At 42.3% G+C, this 27,297-nt stretch overlaps 1 protein-coding gene across 3 annotated transcripts in view; it reads right to left on the reverse strand.

The window, feature by feature from the left end:
• Golm2 (golgi membrane protein 2) overlaps positions 1 to 8,599 on the reverse strand; it is a 92,954-nt gene extending 84,355 nt beyond the window's left edge. The window contains exon 1 of one of the 3 annotated variants that reach the window (XM_045156927.1): positions 8,202 to 8,599. In XM_045156927.1, coding sequence (XP_045012862.1) covers positions 8,202 to 8,528 — 327 coding nt within the window. In that variant the 5' untranslated portion in view covers positions 8,529 to 8,599. The remainder of the gene's footprint in view (positions 1 to 8,201) is intronic. The other 2 variants (XM_045156926.1, XM_045156928.1) reach the window with 2 other exon arrangements.
• Between the last annotated feature and the right edge of the window lie 18,698 nt (positions 8,600 to 27,297).

Below are 27,297 nucleotides of genomic sequence, written 5' to 3' on the forward strand. Positions count from 1 at the left end.
CTCTTCAAAGAAATCTTATTTTACTGTTCCTCTTAGTATAAAATTTAAGGCTGTTAATACTTTGGCCCTAAACAGGAGCCTTGAATCCCAGCACTCAGGAGACACAGGTAGGACTGTCATGAGTATGAGTCCAGCCCGGGACTACCAAATGAGTTCCAGATCAGCCTGGGCTAGAGTGAGACCCTACCTTAAAAGAGAGAGAGAGAGAGAAAGAGAAGGAAAACTCTGGCCCTGAAAGCCCAGAAACAACCCCTTACATATATGATCAATCAGACACCAAGACCATTTAATGGAAAAAGGAATCTTGGGATAGTTTTCCCATCCATGTGACAAAATATCTGAGAGTACTCAAAGTCAATGACTTCAATTGGCCCACAGTTTCAGCCTTTTCAGTCCAAGGTCAGATGGTTCTATTGCTTTGGGCCTGAGGTGAGATAGAATATCATGTCAGCAGGAGCACGTGACAGAGAAGGTTGCTACCTAATGGTGGGCAGGAGGCAGAGAGCAATAACAGAAATGGACCAGGGCCAAGGCCAAGACTTATCTTCCAAAGGCCCACCACCAATGACCCACTTTTTACAATATGGACAAAATTTCCATAATTCTGCCACTTCTCAATTGCCTATTCACATTATTTATTTATGAGAGAGGGAGAAAGAGAATGGGCACACCAGGGCCTCTAGCCACTGCAAACAAACTCCAGACACATGCACCACCATGTACACCTGGCTTACATGGGTTCTGGGGAATCAAACTTAGGTCCTTAGGCTTCACAGGCAAACACCTTAACTGGTAAGCCATCTCCAGCAATATTCATAGAAATTTTTTTAATATTTTTTTTTAATTTTTATTAACATTTTCCATGATTATAAAATATATCCCATGGAATATTTTTTTATTTGATAGAAAGGGACAGAGAAAGAGAAAGAAAAAGAAAAAGAGAAAGAAAGAGAAAAAAAAAAGAAAAAGAGAAAGAAAAAGAGAAAGAGAAAGAGAGAAAGAGAGGGCCTCTAGCCACTGAAGACGAACTCCAGAGGTATGTGACTCCTTGTGCATTCTGACTTTATGTGGGTCCTGAAGAATCGAACCTGAATCCTCTGGTTTTGCAGGTAAACACCTTAACTGCTAAACCAACTCTCCAGCCCCCTATTTCTTTCTCTTTCTCTCTTTCCCCTCTCTCATAAATAAATAAAAATAATGACCCAGCCGGGCATGGTAGCGCACGCCTTTAATCCTAGCACTCAGGAGGCAGAGGTAGAAGGATTACCATGAGTTTGAGGCCACCCTGAGACTACATTGTGAATTCCAGGTCAGCCTGGACTAAAGTAAGACCCTACCTCGAAAAACCAAAATGATGATGATGATGATAATAATAATAATGACCCAGGTTCAATTCCCTAGTACCCACATAAAGCCAGATAAACAAAATGCTGTATGTACCTGGAGGAGTTTATTTGTAAGCAGCTAGAGGCCCTAGTGTGCCCATTCTCATATTATTTTCTCTTCCTCATCTGTTTCTCTCTGCTTGAAAATAATAAATAAAATTTTAAAAGAAAAAGGCAGCTATGAAAACCAAGAAGAGAGGTCTGAGGAAACCAACACTGCCAGACCTTGATGTTGAACTTCCAGCCTTGACACCAAGACGAGTCATGTTCAACTGATTACAACACAAATGAGTGCTACCATTATGGCAATCCTAGCAAACTAATATACTCCTCCTACAGGTTGAAATCCTTGATGGGGAAAGAATAAAATACAGTAGGTTTGTGAAATTTAGAGAAAGGATTATTTCCCATTTTTCTGGATACTGATGAGAACAATTTAAGCTCCCTTATTTAGTGTTTAATAATGTAGATAACAGATTAAAAATGGCAATATGGCATATGTTGTAGTTACTTGTGCATTGCTGGGACAAAATAGCCAACCAAAAGCAGCTTATGGGAGGAAAGGCATATTTTGGCTTGCAGTCTTGAGGGGAAGCTTCATGATGGCAGGAGAAAGATAGTAGAACAAGGGCTGAACACCACCTCTGTCAAGCAGGTGGAAAACAGCAGCAAGAAAGAGAGCTGATCTATGGCAAGAGGGAGGTGGTTAAAACACCCCTAAGCACACTACTCCTAACAGTACATACACCTCTTCCAACTATCTGCATCTCCCAAATTGCCACCAGCTAAGAACCAAGTATTCAGAACATACAAGTTTATGGGGAACATCTGATTCCTATCATCACAGCATAATAAACTGGAAAAAAAAATATCACTTTTCTGATTCTTGTAGAGCAGGTGTTCCTAGTATCCCAAAGACAGCCTGACAGTAGCAAAGAGCATACTTAGCACCCAGATTCTAGTTTCTAATAGCATTTTCCAGTAAAAGGAACTAGAGCTCCTTAGAGAAATGTTTGATTCTAGGATTGAAGTTGGATGAGCCTGGAGCATCTTCTAATGCCAAAAACATAGAAAAAAGCATGTCACAATGAAACTGGGTATGGACTATGTGAAAATTCTCTGTAGTTTCTGGCATGTACAAGAAAGAAGATAGGCTGACAAAAAGCTGGAAGAAGCCATTCTGCATGCAGTTCAATGGGAGAAAGAGAAATTACCAGTGAAGATACTCATCAGTGGACACTGCAAGCCTTATAATTGGCCAGCCAGTCCAAATAAGCCAACGGGTGCAATAGTGGCACGTCTGTTATGGGGGAAACCAACTGCCCTCTAATTGGACTGGAGGCACACTCCATGGGAAGGGAATACATCCTTGATACTGAAAACTTAAAACAGGGGTAATTATAAGCCCTGGGGTGTAATGTCTGCTGTTCTCTTAAGGAGGAAGAGTATAACTAACTCCTCCCTAGCTTGTTCAGTGTGGCAGCACATGATTTTCTTCTAAAGCCTACTGTATGGAAAGGTAGGAAAAGAAAGAGTGACTTTACAATGGAGACAGCCAATGAACAGTACCTCAAACCATGTAATCAAAAGATGAACCCTTGATATGACTGACTGGTGCCTTGCCACTGTGGTCTTTCATCTAAAACCCCAAATCTCTGGCTAATCCTAAGAAAGGAATCACACACACAATGCCCAAATGAGTGTCATTCCAGTTTTTTCTTTTCTTCTTATTTTCCTTTCCTGGTATTTGTTTGTTTGTTTTTCGAGGTAGGGTTTCACTCTGGCCCAGGCTGACCTGGAATTCAGTATGTAGTCTCAGGATGGCCTAGAACTCACAGCAATCCTTCTACCTCTGCCTCCTGAGCGCTGGGATTAAAGGCGTGCACCACCACACCAGGCTGAGACTACATAGTACATTCCATAGTACACCCTACTCAAAAAAACTAAAAAAAGAAAAGCTTATATATGAAGCTGGAAAAATGGCTCAGTAGTTGAAAGTGCTTGTCTTTAAGGCCTTCTGGCTTGGGGTTCAATTCCCAAGCCATCCACATAAGCTGGATGTAAACAGCACAAACATTTGGATTTGTTTATAGCAGCAAGTGGCTATACTCACAAGCAGATAAATAATTTTAAAAAAAATTTAAAGAGAATGTTAATCAACTACTTCAGAGTAGTTAAGACACTTAGGGCACCATTTCCCAAATTATTGCGCTCTTCTGCATTCTGCTAATCTATAACAGGTAGGTCATAATAGTAATCCGTGGTCAAGCAAACTGAGAGGCTTGGGACAAATTAAACCAACTTCTTCTTCTTCTTCTTTTTTTTTTTTTTTTTTTTTTTTTTTAATTTTTGAGGTAGGATATTACTCTCATCCAGACTGACCTGGTATTCACTATGTAATCTCAGGGTGGCCTCGAACTCATGGTGATCCTCCAACCTCTGTCTCCTGAGTGCTGGGATTAGAGGTATGCCACCACACCTGGTTCCAACTTCTTTACTAATGGATTTCTCAGCTTTTATATTCCAGAGGCATTAGGAACCCCAACAGGTAGATACAACACTCAACACTTCTCCAGAGAAGTTTTGCTTTTTCTCCTGATCACCTGTGAACAATTCTAAGAATAGGATTCTGTTTAATATCACTTTGGGAAATACTGCTATAAGGAGAAAAAAAAAAAAAAGCCCTAATGTAAAGACGTGGGAAGAAGAGAAAATACAGCAAAGAATACAATGAACACAGTAGTAAGAGAATTTGGAAAGTCCAACATTACAGAAGCAAGAAAGGAGATAGTTTCCAAATAGCTAGAGGCAAAAGGAACAAACCATAGACTAAATAAATTAAAGTGGAATACATGCGTAATTCCAGCAGGACTGAGGTTTGGGGATGAAGCATATCTAGATAACTGAGGGAAGAAGAAAAAAATGTTCTTAGAATTAGTGACTGAAATAACTACCACTTGTGACCTTCAAGAAAACAGCTTCAGCTGGGCATGATGGCTCACGCCTTTGATCCCAGCACTTAGGAAGCAGAGGTAGAAGGATTGCCATGAGTTCAAGGCCACCCTGAGACTACATAGTGAATTCCAGATCAGCCTAGACTGAATTGGACTAGAATGAGACCCTACCTTGGGAAGAAAAAAAAAAAAAAAAAAAACAGGGAAAAAAGAAAGAAAGAGGGCAGACTTTTTTTTTTTTTTTTTTTTTGAGGCAGAGTCTCACTCTAGCCCAAGATGACCTGGCACTCACTCTGTAGTCCCAAGGCTGGCCTCAAACTCATGGTGATCCTCCTACCTCTGCCTCAGAGTGCTGGGATTAAAGGTGTGCCCCACCACTCCCTGCACAAACAGATTTTCAAACAATGACAGCAAGGATGAAAGAAGTAGATGGAGCATTAATAGACCATGAATAATTTGAGGTCAGCAGTAAAAGTAAAATGAAAACATTGATTGTGAGAGAGAAGGGAGTATGCAGAGAATTTTTTAAAAAAATACTTAGAACAGAAAACAGACTTATACCTTATTGAGGTAAAAACATGAAATCAACTGGGCATAGTGATATAACATGTAATCCTAGCATTTAGAAGACTGAGGCAGGAGGACCATGAGTTTAAAGCTAACCAGTGCTACACAGAAAGACATGCTCTCAAAAAACAAACAAGGACTGGGGGAGATAGCTCAGCAGTAAAAGGCACTTACATGCAAACCATCCCAGCCTGGGTTCAATTCCTCAGTGCCCACATAAAGTCAGATGCACAAAGTAACACATGTGTCTGCAGTTCATTTACAGTGCCAAGAGGCCCTGGCACATCCATATTCCTTTTCTCTGTCTCTCAAATAAGTAAACTTAAATATATATACATATATACACACACACATATATATATAAAGCCAGGTGTGGTGATGCATGCCTTTAATCCCAGCACTCAGAAGGCACAGGTAGGAGGATGGCTGTTAGTTCAAGGGCACCCTGAGACTACATAGTCAGCCTGAGCTAGTGAGACCCTACCTCAAAAAAAAAAAAAAAAAAAAAAAAAAAAAAAACAGACTCCTACTGAAGAGCTGGGCATGGTGGCACACCTTTAATCCCAACACTCAGGAGGCTGGTGTAAGAGGATCGCTTTGAGTTCAAGGCCAGCCTGGGACTACAGAATGAGTTCCAGGTCAGCCAGGGCTAGAGTTGAGAGACCCTACCTCCATAAAAAATTTAAAAATTTTAAAAAAAGGAAAGGACTGGAGGGATGGCTTAGCCACGAAGGCATTCACCTGCAAAGCCAAAGGACTCAGGTCAATTCCCCAGGACCCATGTAAGCCAAAAGCACAAAGTGGCACATGCATCTGGAATTCCTTTACAGTGGCTGGAAGCCCTGGCATGACCATTCTCTCTGTCTGTCTGTCTCTGACTCTCTTTAAAAAAAAAAAATTGTAAATATTTTTTTAAAAAACCTACTGAAAGACATTGGTAGTAACAGTCCAATGGTTGGAAGAAATGGAATCCAGACTATATACCAGAAAGGACTATCTTTGAAAATAAAAAGGAATTAAAAATCTAAGATATCATTTTTGTTTCTGAAATAGTGTCTTGCTACGTAGTTCAGTCTTGTCTTGAACTCATGGTCCTCCTGCCTCAGCTCCCCAAGTGCTGGAATTACAAGGGTATATCACTGCCTGTCTTGTAGACCTATTTATTTTGTGTGTGCCTGTGTGTCCGTGTCTGTGCAGGTGCACATGTAGACCAGATGACAACCTTGGGTTGTTCCTCAGGAGATCCTTTTTTATGACAGGATCTCTCACTGGTCTGCAACTTGCCAAGTAGACTAGACTGACTGGTCAACAGGTTCCAGGGGGCCACCAGTCTCCTGCCCTTTAGCAATGAAGGACTATAAACCCACTCCACACAGTTGGCTTTTTTGGCATGGGTCTGGGAAATAACTCAGGTCCTCATGCTTACAAAACCTTGCTGACTGAGCTACTTCTCAGCCTAAAACCTTATATTAATACTGCAAAATTTCACAGCTCATCTATTCGAGAGTTTCTCAGTCTTTAGAGCTCAGTATATAGCATGTGTTCAAAGAGATGATCTGCTCCTCTCATAGGATATTTATGTTATATAAAGAGGAAAGTGCTACAGGAAAATAACTGAGAGCCTCAGTCTTCATGAAATGAGAAGGCAGAGGCTGATGACAATAAGAAAAGCTGAAAGCGCATCGAGATTTTTTTTTTTTTTTGAGGTAGGGACTTACTCTAGCCCAGGCTGACCTGGAATTCACTATGGAATCTCAGTGTGGCCTAGAACTCACGGCAATCCTCCTACCTCTGCCTCCCGAGTGCTGGGATTAAAGGCATGCGCCACCACGCCTGGCTGAGATTTTAATTTATGATTTATTATTAATGATTTTCAAATGCAAAGCAAAACTTTATAACAGGAGCTTCAGCTAAAAAGGTGAAGATTTCTAAAGAGTCCAGAAAGGAAAGCATCCACTATCCCACCCAGAAATTTTTCCAACTGAAGTTGCCTAAGTCACAAATTATTAATAAGGCCACTAATATGATGGGAAAACATAAACTATTTAGTAGCAGTTATTGTTACAAGTCCAATTGTACACAATTTAAAAGTGTGCCATTCCTAGCTGTAAAAGGCACAAATCTAGTAGCATGTGTACTTTCTATTTTTTATTTTTATTTATTTATTTGACAGAGAAAGGGGTGGGAGAGAGAGAATGGGTGTGGGTGTGCCAAGGCCTCCAGCCACTGCAAACAAATTCCAGATGTGTGCACCCCCTTGTGCATGTGGGTCCTGGGGAATTGAACCTGGGTCCTTTGACTTTGCAGGCAAGTGCCTTAACCGCTAAGCCATCCCTCCAGCCCACATGTGCACTTTCGTTTTATTTTCTTTCAAGGAAAATGAAGACCCAGGTGTAAGATTCTACTTCTGAGAACCTGGTTTTAGATTGTACTGTTTTGCATAATTTTATTAACATTTCAAACTGAGAATATAATTATGTGTTCAAGTCACAAGTGTGGATCATATATGGTTCCAGGGCTCATCTATCATAACACTTTGATCCCGAAGTCAGTAATATCTGAGTCACTTATATATTTATTTATTTATTTTCGAGGTAGGGTCTCCTAGCCCAAGCTGACCTGGAATTCACTAAGCAGTCTCAGGCTAGCCTCGAACTCACAGCGATCCTCCCACTTCTACCTCCCAAGGGCTGGGACTAAAGGCATGGGGCTACCATGACCAGTCAGTTCTTTTAATTAATAATAAATACATCGAACTGTAGAGATTTAAGAAGTCATACTGCTTAAAAAAACGTATGATTCCCAAAAGGAATTAGAGGCGGCTCAATTTTTAAATAAAGAAATTAATACTGAACAATCTGCACAGGATAAGGATGAGACAACAATACACATACCAAACCGGGCGGTCTCCAGACCTGTGTGCCTGTGAACACAAAAGCCACAGCCACACAGGTCAGAAGATTACCAGTGCCAGTGCAACAGCTGAGCCTGGAGAAAAGGCAGCTTCCATCCACTGGTCACTCTTGAGAACTTACAGCCAGTCTGTGAAAGAGACTTGAGAAGGTGGCACTGATAAACGGGGAAGTCTGATAGGAACAAGAGTTCTTTTTGGGGTGGGGATGGGAGAGGGAGCTGCCAAGGCTACAATCCAGAAAGGCTGGCAACTGCGGAAGGGCTAATACATACATCACCCCAGAGGCGGAAAAACAAAACAAACAAAAGAGAAAGAGAGGGAGGGAGGGAGAGAGAAAAGAAACACCCCTGAAAGGGTTGAGCGAAAAGGACTTGATCTTACCTTGTCATCCTCACATCTTTTCCCCAGGCCCTCTCTGGCCTGCAGCCGGCTGCTGAGGCGGCCGTAGTCGGCCTCCTTCTGGTCGATCTGTTTCTTATGTGTGTCCACCATGAGCAAGAGGTCGGAATTGCGCTTCTCCAGGCGTCCGCGGGCCACCTCGGTGCGCTGGACCTGGCCCTGCAGCTCGGCCACCTCCTCCTGAAGCAGAACGTGACGGGAGGAGATGCTCCAGTAGTTGAACGCGAGGATGACGATCACCACCAGCAGCACCACCAGCACGAAGGAGGGCAGGCGGCCGGCCCGCCGGTTAGCCCCGAAACCCACCATGGGGTCAAAGCCGGCTGTCCCGCGGGGCCTCGCCTCGCCTCGCCTCGGACACCTGCGGGCAAACGCTCAGGCCTCCCTCGGCGGGTGCGCGGACCCCGCGGCCCGCGGGAGGAGGAGGCGGCGGCGGAGGCGGGCTCGCCGGCTCGCCGCGGAGGGAAGGGGGCGGGGCCGCAGGCTGCAGCTCCCTCCCCGCCCCCCGTCCTCCAGTCCGCGGGGACGCCTTTCCGCCCGCCCGCCCGCAGCCGCCGCAGGACAGCCCCGGCTGCCGCCGCCACTGCCCCGCCTGGCCCAACGCCTCAGGGCTGGAAGGGCGGGGAAGGGAGGCGGAAGGGGCCGGATGTGCTCGCTCCCCGCCCACTCGCTGGGACCGGGTCGCCAAGGGGGCTATTTGCTCGTTTCCGCCGACATCCCCCTTCACTTCTCGCGAGATGGTGGGCTTCTTCCCTTTGCCCCTCGTAAACCGTGTCTCGCGAGAGTTATCTAGGGTGCGTGCGGTGTTAATTTTGGCGGTCAGGTTGATTACCTGGTGGCTGTACCCCTTCTGATTGGTTCCTTTGAACAAAGGTTCCTGCCTTGTCCTGGCCCTGATCAGGGCTTTGCTTGTGGAAGAAGTCTGGGTTTACCACTGCGAAATAGGAAGAACTAGGTGAGGTGCAACCAGAAGGCGTGGCTAGAGGTTGTCTAGTTTCTTCAGCATGAAAAGAAAATTAATAAAAAGACCATAAAATAGTACCACCCTTGACATTACAGGAAAAAAAAAATTCAGGAGAACCTAAGCTTTAGGAATCTCTAGGACTGAGGTGGTGAGTTTGGTTTCCAAGGTTACTGTTTCCATGAATCGAAAAAATTTAAGAATGCGGTGAGCTTCTATTTTTAAATACTGCTTCTGCCTAGCTTGCACTTCCCAATACAAAGTCCAAAGGCTGCGCTCAATGAATACTACGAATGCTCCACCACGGACAGCCAACACATCGTGGGTGAAGCAGCAACAGCTCTTACAAGTTCTTTTTGCACTCCTAGTCTCTCACCTTTCCCCCCTCAAACTTAGTCTTACAAATAAATCCAAAACACAAAGATGTTCAAAAACCTCAGTACCGTATCATGTTTGAAATAGATGTGAATCAAAATGACTCAATACTATTGATCTGTTGCATTATAAGTGCTGCTGTATGCATACTGTTAATTTCAGTGTTGCAGAGAAAGCCCTATTTTCTCTATATCTACATGTTTTAAAATTTTTTATTTTTAAACCGGGCATGGTGGCACACGTCCTTTAATCCCAGCACTCGGGATACAGAGGTTGGAGAATCACTGTGAGTTCGAGGCCACTCTGAGACTACTTAGTGAATTCTAGGTCAACCTACAGTTAAACCCTACCTCGAAAAAAAAAAAATTGTTTGAGAGAGACAGAAAGAGGCAGACAGAAAGAGTGAGCATAGGTGCACTAGGGTCTCCTGCCATTCCAAATGAACTTCTGATTCATTTGCCTTTTGTGCATCTGGCTTTACTTGGGTACTGGGGAATTGACCCAGGCTATCATGATTTGCAAGAAAGTGTCTTTAACCACTAAGCCATCTCCTCAGACCAAACCTTCATCTTTGAATAGATTTTTTTTGAAAATATTTTTTAACAACTTCGATAATTACAAACAATAACCATGGTAATTCCCCCCACTTTCCCCTTTGCAACACCACTCTCCATCACACTTCTTCCCATTCTCAAATCAGTCTCTTTTATTGTGATGTCATCATCTTTTCCTCCTATTATGATAGTCTTGTGTAGGGAGTGTCAGGCACTGTGAGGTCATGGGTAGCTGTAAGGAAAGTGTAAGAGAAAAGCAAAAGAGAACACCAGATTTAATCTTTCCAGACAGACTGTTTATTGAGAGACGCAGCAAGGGGCAGCAACCTTCCCACAGCATGAAGTCTGAAGCACTGAGCCAGGCTGCGGTGCAAGCTTATAAGGAGGATCTTAAGAAAAACAGACTGGACCAGCTGTAAGTCCAAAGAAGTAGATAAGGAACTATAGTTATTTGTGTCTTTACTCAGAATAAGCAATAGGAATAGGCTTGAGGAGATTTGAATCAGCAGTCTTCCAAAGTTCTGCTCTGAGGAAAGAAAGAAAATCTTGGACAAGAGCAGGAGGCAGATTTAAATTTGTGGGGTGAAGTCCAGGAGGGATGATGGGTCTGTCATACATTAATTCAAAAGAGCTGATATTAGTTGATTTACTGGGGAGGGCATGGAGACAGGAGAGCTAAGGGTAAGAGTTTGATCCAGTCTAATTTCAGTTCCAGAGTTAGTTTAGTTAAGATTCCTTTAAGAGAGCAATTGGCCCTTTCAACTTTCCCAGAAGATTGAGGGTAGAAAGGAATATGATGAAACTTCCAGGACATGTGAAGGGCAGTGGCTACATGTTGGGTGACAGCAAAAATAAATTCTGACCCATTGTCAGATTGCAGGGAGGAGGGTAAGCCAAATTAGGGAATCAGTTCAGTAAGGAGGAATCTAGTGACTGTTGAGGCCCTCTTGTTAGTCGTGGGGAAAGCTTCTATCCATCCTGAAAAGGTATCAATAAAGACCAAGAAGCCAGGCATAGTGGTGCATGTCTTTAATCCCAGCATTCAGGAGGCAGAGGTAGTAGGATTGCCATAAATTCAAGGCTACCCTGAGACTAGTGAATTCCAGATCAGCCTGGGCCAGAGTGAGACCCTACCTTGGAAAAAAAAAAAAAAAAAAGACCAAGAGATATCAGTAGCATTTGACAGAGGGCATGTGAATAGTCCATCTGCCATTCCATGGAAGGAAAGGTTCCTCTCATTTGATGGGTTGGAAATTGAGAGGGATGTATATTAGAGTTAAGATTAGTTTTCTGACAGAGCAAGAAGCTGTTAAGTTTTGGAGAAACTGTGTTTTCAGAGTGAGGTTGTATGAGCCTTGAAGGAAGTAAAGCAAAGTGTTGTCTGTTGGATGGAACAGGGAGTGTAGGTATGAAAGCATTTCTTCAGTGGGTGGGCTAGAAGTGCTGTGAGGGGTATTGTGGGACAGGAATAAAGGAGTAGGCCTGGGGGAGAGGAGGAAAGTGTTAGCCTGTTTCAAAGAGTGCTGTGGGTAAGCAAAAGCCATTTGGTGGGTGAAAGTGTCTGCCTGGTTATTGAGAATAGAAACATACTGTTTGTCTCATTGGTGGCCTTTGCAGTGAATTATAGCAGCTTGGGTGGTTAATAGAGCCGAGTCTAAGAGTTCTTAGATAAGAGATGAGTTGATTATGGGGGACCCTTTCTGTGTAAGGAAGCTTCTCTCTCTCCAGATTAGAATATTTGAATGTATGATGTTATATGCATATTTGGAATAAGATGTTTCCATTGAGAGCAGTTGCCCCCATGAGAGCTCTGGTTAAAGCAATAAATTCAGCCTGTTGTTAGGTAGTATGTGGAGGCAGAGACATTGTTTCTATGATTTGTGGATGTTGGGGATGTTGAGGATCACCCTGGAGAATGGTATAGCCTCCTGTAAAAGGTTCCTGTTTGAGAACAGGGCCATCAATAAACCAGTCAGGGGAATCGGGTTAGGGGGAGTCGTGAATGTAAGAGAGATTGAGAGAGACATCTAGAATATCTGTGCATAAATGAATGGGGCTATCAGATGGTGTAGAGGAATGTGTGGCAGGAAGAGAGTAGCAGGATTCAGAGTGGGTGGTTGTTCAAAAAGAAGATTGGGATCAAGAAGGTGAGTGTGGAGAATTGATACAGGAACAGAAGAGATAGAAAGGCTCCGTGACTCATGAGATCCTTAAGAGAGTGAGAGGCAAGAATATGGAGAGGACTATGGAGGGATATTTTATTAGCCTCGGGGACAAAGAGGACAATTGCTGCTAGTATATGGAGGCAAGGGTGCCATCCCTGTGTTACCATATTCAATTGTTTGGAGAGGCCAGCTAAGGGGCGAAAACTGTCACCACCTTTCTGGCAGAGAAAGGCTAAGACTTGTCCCCATTGACATGTGTGAAAAGAAAAAAAAAGGCTTGTTAATGTCAGGTAGGGAGATGGTGGTAACAGTAGAGAAAGGTCATTTGAGAAGGTCTGTGGGGGCCTGAAGGGATGAGGTAGATAGGAGTGGCTCATCAAGAGACCACCTGGGGACTGGAGAGATGGCTTAGTGGTTAAGTGCTTGCCTGTCAAGCCTAAGGACCCCGGTTCGAGGCTCGATTCCCCAGGACCCATGTTAGCCAGATGCACAAGGGGCGCACGTGTCTGGAGGTCCTTTGCAGTGGCTGGAGGCCCTGGCATGCCCATTCTCTATCTATCTATCTGCCTCTTTCTCACTCTGTCTGTCACTCCCAAATAAATAAAAATTTTAAAAAAAGAGACCACTTGGTAGCCTCATATGGAGGATGGGTTATGAGAGAGAAGATGGGAATCCAAATATGGAAAAAATTAAACAGACCAAGCAATGCAAGAGTTCATATTTAGGATGAGGTAAGGGATAATGAGTGAAATCCTTAATTTTAGAAGCAGGAATGGTTTTTCTATCCTGTGACAATAAATGACTAAGACAGAGAACAGAAGTTTTACAGATTTGAGCCTTATCTTTAGAAGTTCTATATCCCCAAGAAGCCAAGGAGTTGAGAAGCACCACAGCATGTGTTGAATTGAGAGCCCTGGAAGGGCTGCACAGTACAAGGTCATCTACATAATGAAGGAGAAGGCTAGGTCTGAGGTCTACAGTGGCCAGGTCTCATTGTAAGGCCCGCCTAAAAAAAAAAAAAAAAAAAAACCCTGGGGGCAGGACTGTCCAGGTTAATTGTTGGGCTTGCTGGGTATCAGGGTCTTCCCAGGTGAAGGCAAAGAGTTGGGATGATAGAACAATTTATTTTTCAGAGGTCCTGTACTAAGCGATAGGATCCATTGGGTTTTCTTACGCCCAGGATGGGGATGTTATGGGGTTAATGGACGGGGGTGAGAGGAGAGGCTAAGAGCAAGTGCTGAATTATGGGCTTTAGTCCTTGACAAACAACAGGGGTTGGGGGTATTGTTCTTGGGAGATGTAAAAAGAAGTATCTTTAAGACTTATGAAGACAGGGGGCTGGTGAAAGGCAGGATGGGAAGTATCCCATATCAAAGGATTGACAGGGTAATTGAGAGGTAGCTGTTTGAGAGCAAACTTCAGATGGACTTGAATCCACGTGCACGAGGAAAATGCTAGTTGCTTTAAGAGGAGGTAGGTACATAAATGAAAACTTTAGGTTTAGATAGGAGATTCCTGCCAAAGAGAGGGAGTGGACATTGAGGCATGACAATGAACTGGCGAGTTAAACTTAAGTCCCCAAGTTGGCAAGGAACAGGTGGAGTGTAGCGAGAGTTATGGGGGTCCCTGACACCCTTGTAATAAGGATCGTGGTGGGGAGTGTTTTCCCCTGCCAGGAAGTAAGCCGAGGATAGGAGGCCCCACTATCTATCTATACCAGCCACTATGCCTTTTACCCTGAGTCCCGGGTGTTAATTGAGCTGGGGGCCAGGAACTCGGCCCCATCATTGGAGAAGGGCATGAGACGGGGATTGGCATGGTTGCCAAAGGAGCCACCTGGTTGGCTAGTCAGACAATCAATTTTCCAGAGTCCACATTGTTCACAGACTGGACTGCTCTGGAAGGGGCCTAAGGGTTGGGACACTCTTTTGCCCAGTGGCTGGGCTGGCCGCAGTGGAAACAGGGACCAGGGGCCTGACCCTGCTTCCCAGAGGTAGAGTTGTGAAGGCTGTGGCTGAGAATGGTGTAAGGTAGCAGCTAGGAATTGAAAGTCTGCCTGGTGCTCTTTGCTAGTCCCTTCTCGATCTTTTTTTCTCTCTTTTCTGGCCTCCTCCTCTCTACCATTAAAGACTTTGAAAGCCAGGTCAAGTAACTCATTTTGGGGGGTATGGGTCCCTTTTCAAGTCCTTGGAGTTTGCATCTGATGTCAGGGGCAGACTGTTCTAGAAAGTGACCATGAAGCAAAGTGCCTTCACGGGAGTGTGTGTCTACATTAGTGAACTTAGTTATAGCCTCAGATAGGCGGTTGAGGAAAAGGCTGGGTTTTCGATGGGGCCCTGGGTAGTTTCCTTCAGCTTGTCAAAAATAATTCTGCCATGGGTATTTTGGTACATCTCTTCAACTAAACAGGCTACCATATGCTGGAGGCACTTTGGGGCTGAACCTATTGCTTGATAGTCCCAATTTTATTCTTTTAAGGGGACAGCCTTAGCCCTGGGTGAGGACTGGGGGTCCTGTTGACTCAGTCTATCATGGTGGGTCTGGGCTGCCTTCCAAATGCATTCCCTTTCATCAGGGGCAAGGATTGAGTCTAAAATGTGAAAAACATCTCTCCAAGTGAGAGAGTAGATTTTGGTGAATCTAGTGAACTTTGGTTCAATAGAGTCCATTTCATTGAGCATGAAAGGGACATGGACTCAAGTGGGTCCATCTATACACACTACCTCGTGTAAAAGAAACATGCTGTTGGTATCCCCCCACCCCTGTGACCTAGTGTGGGGTGGAGAGGGGAGAGGAGAGAAAGAAGGGGAAGAGGAGTATATGGTCTTAGCAGGATCATCCTGTTTGGGTGTTCCAGGGGGCTGGAGGGGGGAGACTGGGGGAGCAGAGGGGGTTTGAGGAGAAGCAAGTGCATGAGGAGAGTTGGAGGTGGTTGAGGGAGTGAAGAGGGGGAGTTTCAGGAGGTTGATGTTAGAAGAACAGGAGGAGCAGAAGGGGGTTTTGGGAATGATATGGAGGGGGTTCATCTGCTGGGTCAAAAGAAGGTGCGGCTTGTGAGGACTTTCAATTGGGGAGGATTTTAGAGGGTTTCTGGTAACAGAAGAGAATTTGGTAGTTAGAACAAGAAGCACAAAGGGAAGGGCAGGAACAGAGGTCAAAAAAGCCCTGAAGGTAAGGAACCTCAGACCACTTGCCATGTCTTCTGAGGAAGTGGTCAAGATCAATAAGAAGGGCCAGGGTCTAGAGAGATAGCTTAGCAGTTAAGGCATTTGCCTGCAAAGCTAAAGGACCCTGGTTCAATTCCCCAGGACCCATGTAAGCCAGATGCACAAGGGGGCACATGAGTCTGGAGTTTGTTTGCAGTGGCTGGATGCTGTGGCGTGCCCATTATCTCTCTGTCTCTTTCTCTCTTGCAAACAAATAAGTAAAAATATAAAACACTAAAATGTATGTGTATATATACATGAAGAGCCAGGTGTAGTGGCGCACACCTTTAATCCAACACTCAAGAGACAGAGGTAGGAGGATCACCCTGAGTTCAAGGCCACCCTGAGACTACATAGTGAATTCCAGGTCAGCCTGGGCTAGGGTGAGACCCTACCTCAAAAAGGACAAAAAAAAAAAAAAAAAAGATCAATAAGAATATTAAAATCAAAAATGCTGCCAGGTGTGGTGGCGCACGCCTTTAATCCCAGCACTCGGGAGGCAGAGGTAGGAGGATCACCGTGAGTTTGAGGCCACCCTGAGACTCCATAGTGAATTCCAGGTCAGCCTGGGCTAGAGTGAGACCCTACCTCGAAAAACAAAACAAACAAACAAACAAAAAATGCTAAATTCATGCCAGCAATGGCCATTATCTAAGGAATAGAGAGCCAGAGTAACTTGGCAGGCAGGAGCTTAGGAAGTTAGAGCTCCTTTAAATTAGCCTTGAGACATGCCAATGGACTGTCTTTTGAAACAGACAATTTAAAGCCCATTTTTGGAGGACAAGGACTAGAGTGGCCAATCCTGCTCCCAGTGATGTCTCCCAGGCTTAGGGAGGGCAAACAAAACCCAAGAATTAGGAGGGAGCATCCCCACACTCATAATGCTTTGGGTGTCTGGTGGAATGACATGTGGGAGGCTCCTGGAGTTTCTGATCATCCATGGACAGAAAAGTGAGAAACTCTGGAGTTTCTGAGGTCTGGGGTGGGGTGACTCCACCACATACCTAGAGCAAATACCTTGTTCTGAAGTAATTTGATGAGGGTGTGGATACAGTGGATCACACGGCAAAAGGCCTCTAATCTGGGGTTCAAAAGTTGGGAGGTGGGGGGAAGAAGAGAGGGAGAAAGAAATATGAGCCGGTGGAATATCCGAAGGGCTGTGGTCAGAACTCCTCAGTCTCCACTAATGAGCTGCTGAGCTCAGTCATTCTGAGGGTCAGAGTGAGAGGGAAAAGAGAAGGAGAAAGCTGCCAGGTGTCAAGCTGGGTTTACACAGAGCACCAATAAAGTTCCCTGATCCACGAGGCCAAACAGAACTTGCACTGCTCACATAGACAAAAGTCACCAAAGACCCAAGGTCTCAGGTCAGACTGGTGACCGTTTAGTCCACGGTAGTGAGCTTGGCAAGTGTTTGTGCTCCCAAGGGAATGATACACTGGCAGGAAGGTGGGGAGAAGGATAAAGGGAGGGTATGGCCTGAAAGCCCCAGAGGTTTTCTGATACGAGTCACAGCACCAGAATGTAAGGAAAGTGTAAGAGAAAAGCAAAAGAGAACACCAGACTTGATCTGTACAGACAGACTCTTTTTGAGAGAAAACTTTTGAGAGACTGTATTGAGAGAAGCAGTGAGGGGCAGCAACCTTCCCACAGGATGAAGGCTGAAGCACTGAGCCAGGCTAGGGTGCAAGCTTATAAGGAGGATCCTAAGAAAAACAGACTGGACTAGCTGTAGGTCCAAGGAAGTAGATAAGGAACTATAGTTATTTGTGTCTTTACTCAGAATAAGCATTTTTAGCAAAAATTGTCTAGCGGGGATATCCCACCAGATGAATTCTATTCCCTCAAGGTTTTCTGAGCTAAGGGAGGTTTAGTTTATCGTTCAGGAGTAGACAGTCCTGTCAAAGTGATGCTCCTGAAGTTTCTTTATTGCTTTCTGATCTTTGGGATAGTTATTAACTCTTTAGTTCCCTTCAATTTTCAGGGAAGGCTATTAGCCCTTCAATATTGTGTCTGGAGTAGTGCGTTGTAAGGAGTCCTACCCTTCCTTTGGTTCTTGAATTCTTTTTCTTTTCTTCTTTTTTTTTTTTAAGGTAAGGTCTCACTCCTTTAGTCCGGGCTGACCTGGAATTCACTATGTAGTCTCAGGATGGCCTCAAACTCATGGCAGTCCTCCTAACTCTGCCTCCCGAGTGCTGGGATTAAAAGCATGTGCCACCACACCCTGCTGCTAGCTCTTGCATTCTTTCTGCCACCTATTCCACAACAGCCCCTGAGCCTTGCAAGGTGTGATAGAGATGTTTCAGTGCTTAGCACTCCTCTGTCACTTCTCAGCACTATGGTGCCTTCCAAGTCATCCCAAGGTTACTGCCATCTGAAAAGAGAAGCTTCTTTAACCAAAAGTGAGAGTATCATTAATATATGGGTATGAACATTATGAGAAGTGCTTTGGGGGAAGTTTGGTGAGCATAGTATATACATGTAGCCAGATACCATAAGAGATTACACCCCTAGGGCTCATGACTTTCCATCATAGTTTTTCATTATCAGGCTTGAGTTCCTCCTGCGAAGTGGGCCTCCAATCCAATTAGAGAGCGGTTGGCTTCCCCCATATCAAACATGCCACTACTGCACTTGTTGGCTCATTTGGACTGGTTGGCCAAATTTAAGGCTCACAGTCTCCACTGTTATTTATCTCCATTGGTGATTTCTCTCTCTCTCCCTTGGAACTACATGCAGCATAGCTTTTTCCAGTTTTTTTATCAGCTGGTCTACAGGAAAGGGGTTTTCAGCTCAGCTCCAACAGGATTTCTCAGTGATCTTGCAACCCAAGTATGTGGAGTCTTCAGCAAAAGGGTCTTACCATCTATTCCTGGTGGGAATCCAAGAGCCTCAGCAATGGTCTGTAATGCTTTGGAGAGTGTAAGGGACCTCCCTAGCCAACAACTTCACTGGAAGGTATACCATCCCTGGCACTGAAAATTTTCTAGTTACAATTTATGCTTCTAGATGCATGACATTGTCCATAAAAAGTAGCTTTTCATATGACTTATTCATACCCTCTTAGATTTTGATTAACCTTTCCTGACCCATCCTGATTCAATCTCTTCCCCTGATCTCACTTAGACCTTTCCATCCCAGTAATCTGTTCTTCGACTTACACATATACAATACCATCCTCTTAAGTCCCCCCCCCCCACCACCACCACCTTTCTATTCCTTTTATATCCCCTTTCTAGATTACTGGCCTCTGCTACTGAGTTTTATTCCAACTCACATAGAAGTTCAAACATTTGTAGCTAGGATCCACATATGAGAGAGATCATATGACAATTGGCTTTCTGGGCCTGGGTTATCTCACTAAGTATAATCCTTTCAAGACCCATCCATTTTCCTGCAAATTTCATAATTTAAGTTTTCTTTATGGCTGAATAGAACTCAATTGTATAAATGTACCACATCTTTATTATCCACTTATCAGTTGAGGGACATCTAGCCTGGTTCCATTTCCTAGCTATTGTGAGTAGAGAAGCAATAAACATGTTTGAGCAAGTGTCTCTAAGGTAATGAGACCAGTCCTTAGGATATGCCTAGGAGTGGTATAGCTGGGTCATATGGTAAACCTATTTTTAGATATCTAAGGAACCTCTGCATTGATTTCCACAATGGCTGTACCAGATTGCATCCCACCAGCAGTGTAGAAGAGTTCCTTTTTTTCTGTATCCTCACCAGCATTTATTGTCATTTTTTGTTTGTTTTGTTTGTAGGGCTTGTAGGGTTTTTTGTTTGTTTTGTTTGTAGGGTTTCACTCTAGCTGAGGCTGATCTGGAATTCACTATATAGTCTCAGGGTGGCCTCAAACTCATGAGGATCCTCCTACCACTGCCTCCGGAGTGCTGGGATTAAAGACATGTGCCTCTATGCTCGGCTCTTTTGTTTGTTTGTGTGGTTGGTTGGTTGGTTGAGGTAGGGTTCCACTCTAGTCCAGGCTGACCTGTAGTTGCAGGATGGCCTCGAACTCACAGTGATCCTCCTATCTCTGCCTCCCAAGTGCTGGGATTAAAGGCGTGCACCACCATGCCTGTCCTTATTGTTATTTTTTTTTTTTTCCTTGATGATAGCCATTCTGAAAGGAGTGAGGTGGAATCTCAAAGTAGTTTAATTTGCATTTCCCTGATGGCTAAGGATACATAACATTTTTTTTCAATGTTTATACGTCATCTATATTTCTTTTTTGAAAACTCTCTATTTAGTTCCATAGTCCATTTTTAATTGGGTTGTTTGATTTCTTATTATTTAGTTTTTTGAGTTCTTTGTATATCCTGGATATTAATCTGTTGTCAGATATGTAGCTAGCAAAGATTTTCTCCCATTCTGCTAATTTTTTTATTTTTGGTTTTTCAAGGTAGGGTCTCATTCTAGCCCATGCTGACCTGGAATTCACTCTGTGGTCTCAGAGTGGGCTCGAACTCACAACCATCCTCCTATTTCTTCCTCCAAAGTGCTGGGATTAAAGGCATGTGCCACCATGCATGGCTGATTTTCTCTCATTCTGTAGGTTGCCTATTTGCTTTATTCACAGTGTCCTTTGCTGTACAAAAGCTTTGTAATTTCATGAGGTCACAACAGTTGACTAGTGATTTTGTTTCCTGAGCAACTGGGGTTATTTTCAGAAAGTCATTGCCTATGCTAATATGTTGAAGGGTTTACCCTACTTTTTCCTTAGCAGTTTCAGAGTTTTGAGTCTGATATTAAGTTTCATTTGGACTTAATTCTTATGCCTGGAAAGGGATAAAGATCTATTTTCAAAGCTGGCCATGGTGGCGCACACCTTTAATCCCAGCACTTGGGAAGTAGAGGTAGGAGGATTGCCGTGAGTTTGAGGCCACCTTGAGAATATGTAGTGAGTTCCATGTCAACCTGGACTAGAGTGAGAGCCTACCTCAAAAAACCAAAAATAGGCCGGGCGTGGTGGCGCACGCCTTTAATCCCAGCACTCGGGAGGCAGAGGTAGGAGGATCGCCGTGAGTTCGAGGCCACCCTGAGACTACATAGTGAATTCCAGGTCAGCCTGAGCCAGAGTGAGACCCTGCCTCAAAAAACAAAAAAAAAAAAAAAAAAAAGAAAAACCAAAAATAAAAAAAGATCTATTTTCATCTTTGTACAGATACATATCCAGTTTTCCCAGTACCATTTGTTGAAGAGGCTGTATTTTCTCCAATGAGTATTTTTGGCACATTTTGTTGATGATCAGGTGGGTATAGATGCCCAGAATTTCATCTGGGTCCTCTATTCTGTTCCATTGATCTACATGTCTGTTGTTGTTGTTTGTTTTGTTTTGTTTTGAGAGGGGTTCAAGGTAGGGTCTCACTTTAGTCCAGGCTGACTTGGAATTCACTATGTAGTCTCAGGGTGGCCTCAAACTCAGCAATACTCCTACCTCTGTTGCCAGAGTGCTGGGATTAAAGGCATGCACCAACATGCCTGGTTGTTGTTGTTTTTTTTTTAACATATATGTATTTCTTATTGACAACTTCTAAACTTACAGACAACAAACCATATTTCCCTCCCCTCCACCACTTTCCCCTTCATAACTCTGCTCTCTATCATATCCCCTCCCTCTCTCCATTAGTCTCCCTTTTAATTTGATGTCAGCATCTTTTTCTCCTATTATGAGGATCTTGTGTGGATATTGCTAGGCACTGTGAGGTCATTGATATCAAGGCCAATTTCTGTCCAGACAGTTGCATTGTAAACAGTCCTACACCCTTCCTTAGGCTCTTACACTCTTTCTGCCACCTCTTCTACAATGGATGCTGAGCCTTGGAAGATGTGATAGAGATGTTTTAGTGCTGGACACTCCTCTGTCCCTTCTTCTCAGCACTATGTTGCCTTTTGGGTCATCCCAGTGTTCACCACCATCTGAAAAGAGAAGCTTCTCTAACCAGAAGTGAGAGTAGCATTAATATATGAATATAAGCATTAAGTGTAGTGCTTTCAGGGTAGTTTGGTGAGACTAATATATGCATTTATTCAAACAAGAGCAGGCTTTATACCCCTAAGGCTCATGACCTCCCCTGCCATAGGCTTTTGATTAGGTTTTCAGTACCAGGCATGTATTCCCTCTCATAGAGTAGGCCTTCAGTCCAATTAGAGAGCAGTTGTTTTCCCTCAGAGCAGATATGCCACTATTGCACTCATTCAGTCATTTGGCCTCTCTGGGCAAACTTGAGGCTTCCAGTGTCCACTGTTTTCACCACTGATGAATTCTGTCTCCCATAGGGCTACATACAGTGCAGCTTTTTCCAGCTTTCAGTTGGCTGGTCTACAGGGAAAAGGTTTTACTCAGCACCAGTTTGATTTCTCAGTGACTTTGCTGCTCAGACATGTGAAATCTTCAGCAACAGGATCTTACCATCTGTTTCTTAAGGGAAACCAAGGGCATTGGCAATAGCCTGTAATGTTTAGGAGGCAACAGGGACCTCCCTGGCCAACAACTCACTGGGTGGTATCCCATCCCTAGCAATGAAAATTTTCATGTAATGATCCATGGCTTCTGGATGTACCATTATTCAAAAAAGTGGTTTTCATATGTCTTATTCATAATGTCTTGAATTTTGATTGGCCCTCTCCCACTTTTCTTTAACATAATCTCTTCCCCTAACCTAACTTAGGCCTTTCCCCTCCCTGTAATCAGTTCTACTTACATATATACAATGCCATCCCCTTAAGTTCTTCCCTCTTCTCCCTCCCTTATAGCCTTTTTCTAGCTTACTGGCCTCTGCTACCAATTTTTGGCTCCAACTGACACACAAGTCTATACATTTGTAGCTAGGATCCACATGTGAGAGAGAACATGCAACATTTGGCTTTCTGGGCCTGGGTTACCTCTTAGTTTCATACTTAGAATGATCATTTCCAGATCCATCCATTTCCCTGCAAATTTCATAATTTTATTTTTCCTGACCACTGAATAGAACTCCATTGTGTAAATGTACCACATCTTTATTATCCATTCATCTGTGTAGGGATAGCTAGGCTGGTTCTATTTCCTGGCTATTGTGAATAGAGCAGCAATAAACATTGTTGTGCAAGTATCTCTAAGGTAGTGAGAAGAGTCATTAGGATATATGCCTAGGAGTGCAATAGCTGGATCTTATGGTAAATCCATTTTTAGCTATCTCAAGAACCTCCACACTGATTTCCATAATGGCTGAACCAGATTACATTCCCACCAAAAGTGTAGAAGGCTTCCTTTCCTCGTTTGTCGTATACTTGCTAACATTTATTGTCATTTTTTTCTTGATGGTAGCCATTATGAAAGGAGAGAAATGGAATCTCAAAGTAGTTTTAATTTGTATTTCCCTAATGGCTAAGAACATAGAACACTTTTTTTAGATGTTTATATGCCATCTATATTTCTTCTGGTAAGAACTCTTTATTTAATTCCATAGCCCATTTTTTAATTGGGTTGTCTTATTTTTTATTGTTTTGTTTTTTGAGTTCTTTGTATATTCTGGATATTAGTCTTCTGTCAGATGTGTAGATGACAAAAATTTTCTCCCATTCTGTAGGTTGTCTCTGCTCTATTCACAGTGTCCTTTGCTATACAAAAGCTTTGTAATTTCATGAGATCCCAGTGGTTGATTAGTGGTTTTATTTCCTGAGCAACTGGGGTTATATTCAGAAAGTCTTTACCTGTGCCAATATGTTGAAAGGTTTCCTTTACCTTTTCCTCGAGCAATTTCAGAGTTTCAGGTCTGATATTAAGGTCCCTAATCTACTTGGATTTGATTCTTGTGCATGGAGAAAGACTAGGATCTATTTTCATCTTTCTATATATAGATATCCACTTTTCCCAGCACCACTTGTTGAAGAGGCTGTACTTTCTCTAATTAATATATTTGGCATTTTTGTCAAAACTCAGGTGGCTATAGCTGCCTGGATTAACATCTGGGTCCTATATTCTGTTCCATTGATCTACACGCCTGTCTTTGTGCCAATACTATGCTGTTTTGGTTAGTAGGGCATTTGTAATATAGCTTAAAGTTGGGTTGGTGATACCACCAGCCTTATTTTTATTGTTCAAACTTGTTTTGGCTATTTGAGGGGTTTTGGGCTTCTGAATAAATTTTAGGATTGTTTCTTCTATTTCCTATTTGGAATTTTTCTGTTTCTATTTGGAGTTTTGATGGGGATTGCATTAAATGTGTAAATTGCTTTTGGTAAGATTGACATTTTCACAGTATTGATTATTTTAATCCAAGAACATGGGATGTCTTTCCATTTCCTTGTGTCTTCTGCAATTTCTCACTTGAGTGTTTTAAAGTTCTCATTGTAGAGATCCTTCACTTCCTTGGTTAAGTTTACTCCAAAGTACTTTATTTTGTTGAGGCAATTGTGAATGGGAGAGATTCCCTGATTTCATCCTCCACATATTTGTTGTTAGTATACAGGAAAGCTACTGGTTTCTGTATATTTATTTTGTATTATGCTGTTGCTAAAAGTGTTTTTTTAGTGCTAACAGTTTGCTGGTAGAGTCTTTAGGATCCTTTATGTATAAAATCATATCATCTGCAAATAATGATAACTTGATCTCTTCCTTTCCAATTTGTATCCCTTTTATGAGTGTTGCTTGCCTTATTGCTATAGCTAAGACTTCCAGTACTATATTAAATAAAAGTGGGGACAGTGGACACCCTTGTCTTGTTCCTGATTTTAGTGAAAAAGCTTCAAGTTTTTCCCATTTAGTATTATGTTGGCTGTAGGTTTGTCAAAAACAGCCTTTATTATGTTGAGGTATGTTCCTTCTATTACCAGTCTCTGTAGGACTTTTATCATGAAGGGATGTTGGATTTTGTTGAATGCCTTTTCTGCATCTATTGAGTTGATCATGGGATTTTTGTCCTTCAGACCATTTATATGATGTATTACATTTATCAATTTGTATATGTTGAACCATCTCTGCCTCCCTAGGATAAAGCCTACTTGGTTGTGGTGAATAATCTTTGTGATATAGTCTTGTATTCTGTTTGCCAATATTTTGTTGAGAATTTTTGCATCATGTTCATGAAGGTGATTGGCCTGTAATTTTCTTTTTTTGTTCTGTCTTTGTCTGTTTTTGGAATCAGGGTGATGCTGGCTTCATAGAAGAAGTTTGGTAGAATTCCTTCCTTTTCTATTTTATGGAAAATTTTGAGAAGCAGTGGTGTTAGTTCTTCCATGAAGGTCTAGTAAAATTCACCAGTGAATCCATCTGGGCCTGGAAGTTGGGAGACTTTTTATAACTGCTTGGCTCTCCATACTTGTTCTAGGTCTATTTAAATGGTTTATCTCATCTTGGTTTAATTTTGGTAGGTCATATGAATCAAGGAAATCATCCATTTCTTTCAGATTTTTCAAACTTAGAGGCATGTATATTCTTAATGTATGTCCTTATAATTTTTTGAATTTCTTTGGTATCTGTTGTAATGGTACCTTTTTCATCTCTAATTTTATTAATTTTTGTCTCTTCCCTCTTTCTTCCAGTCAGATTTGCTAATAGTTTATCAATCTTTTTTTTTTTTATTTTGTTTTTTTTCAAGGTAGGGTCTCACTCTAGCCCAGGCTGACCTAGAATTCACTATGTAGTCTCAGGGTGGCCTTGAACTCATGGTGATCCTCCTACCTCTGCCTCCCGAGTCCTGGGATTAAAGGTGTGTGCCAGCATGCCTAGTGGTTAGTTTATAAATCTTGTTTATCCTTTCAAAGAACCAACTCTTTGTTTCATTGATTATTTTGGATTGTTTTTTAGTTTCTATTTCATTAATTTCTTCCCTAATCTTTATTATTTCTTCCTGTCTACTGATTCTTGGTTTGCCTTTTTCTTCTTTTTCCAAGGCCTTAAGGTGAGGCATTGAATTGTTTACTTGTGAACTCTCTAATTTCTTAATATAGGCACTTGAAGCTATAAGTTTCCCTCTTAGGACTGCCTTCATTGTGTCTCAAAGTTTTGGTATGTTATATTATTATCATCACTTGATTCTATAAATTTATTGATTTTTTTGATTTCTTCAATGACCCATTCATCATTCAGTAGTATACTGTTTAGTCTCCATGAATTTCTGGCTTTTAAAGTTTGTGTTAAGTAATCTGCTATTATCCTGATGGGCTTACCTTTGTATGTGATCTGATTTTTCTCTGTAACTGCTTTTAATATATTTTCAATATATTTTCTCTGTGATGGCTTTCAATGTATTTTCTTTGGTTTGTGTGATTTGTAGTTTGATTATAATATGACAGTGAGAGTTTCTTTCCTGATTTTGTCTGTTTGGTGTTCTATAGGCTTTCCTGTATCTGTATTGGTATCACTTTCCCTACTTGGAGAAATTTTCATCTATAATTCTGTTGAAAATACATGTTATGCTTTGGAATTGAAATTATTCTCCTTCTACTATGCCTTGAATTCTTATGTTTGATCTGTTCATAGTGTCCCAAATGTCTTGATATTTCCATTCATGCCTTCCTATTAGTTTGTCTTTGTCTTTCTCTTTGTTGGACTATATTAGATCTACCACCTGGTCTTCTAGTTGATATAGTCTGTCCTCTCCTTGATCCATTCTACTCGTGAGAATTTCTACAGAGTTTTCTATTTGACTTTCTCTGTTTTTCATTTCTAGTATTTCTGATTGGTATTTTTTTTCATTATTTCAATTTCCTTACTCATGTCTTGTATTGACCTCCTTATTTCATTAAGTTAATTACCTGTGTTTTCTTGGTACTCCTTGAGCAGCAGTTTGTTTTCTTCTTTGATTCCTTTTCTTCTTTTCTTTTTCTTTTCTTCTTTCTTTCTTCTTTTTTTTTTGTTTTTGTTTTTTCGAGGTAGTGTCTCACTCTGGCCCAGGCTTACCTGGAATTCACTATGTAGTCTCAGGATGGTTCTTTGAATTCTTTGAACATTGACATAATCATTTTTTAGAAAATCTTTTTCAGGCATTTCATATAAAGCAATCTCACTGGAGGTCATTGTTTTTATGGATTTATAATTTTTGGTGTGATTGCATTGTCTTGATTTTTTTTGTGTGTGTGTTTCTTGTATTACAATGAAGAGATTTTTGCACCTTGAGTTAATTTGATGCTTGGGTTTTCTACTTATCTGCAGTGTTCTTAGCTGTGTAAATCCAACTTTATTTATCTTCAATGTAGGAGTTTAGGGTTCCAGGTATAGCTCTTATACTCCAACAGAAACAGCAGAAGTGACCCTAGGTGGTGAGTTTGCCTGCTATTCAAGTATTGTAGTAGACTGAGTAGAGCAAATTACTGGCAATTTTTTTGTGTGTGTGTTTTTCGAGGTAGGGCCTCACTCTAGCCCAGGCTGACCTGGAATTCACTATGGAGTCTCAGGGTGGCCTCAAACTCATGGCAATCCTTCTACCTCTGCCTCCAAAGTGCTGGGATTAAAGGTGTGTGCCACCACACCCGGCAACTGGCAAATTTTAAAATTCAATTTAGCAATACACACATACAATCAAAACCAGCACAGAGTATTTATATAAGCATGGGGATTAAAATGAACAAATAGTCTCAGAAAGCCAAAGTCCCTAAGGGTGTGTATTGCCCCATACCCTTAATCCTGTCAGCTAGAAGGTTGAGATTTCTGGTTTGAAATGGGATCCAAGTTAGCCTGGAGCAGTCAAGCCCTGCCCCCAATAATGACATAATAGAAAGACAAATGCCCTAAAAATCAGAAAATAGCAAAGGCAACAATAGTCAATACCAAAATACAGCTTATTTGAGAAGGATAAAGCCATCTAAGAATATGTCATTCAAATGTAATACTTA

This window comes from Jaculus jaculus, chromosome 8 (assembly GCF_020740685.1).
Source record: "Jaculus jaculus isolate mJacJac1 chromosome 8, mJacJac1.mat.Y.cur, whole genome shotgun sequence".
NCBI classification, from domain to species: Eukaryota; Metazoa; Chordata; class Mammalia; order Rodentia; family Dipodidae; genus Jaculus; species Jaculus jaculus.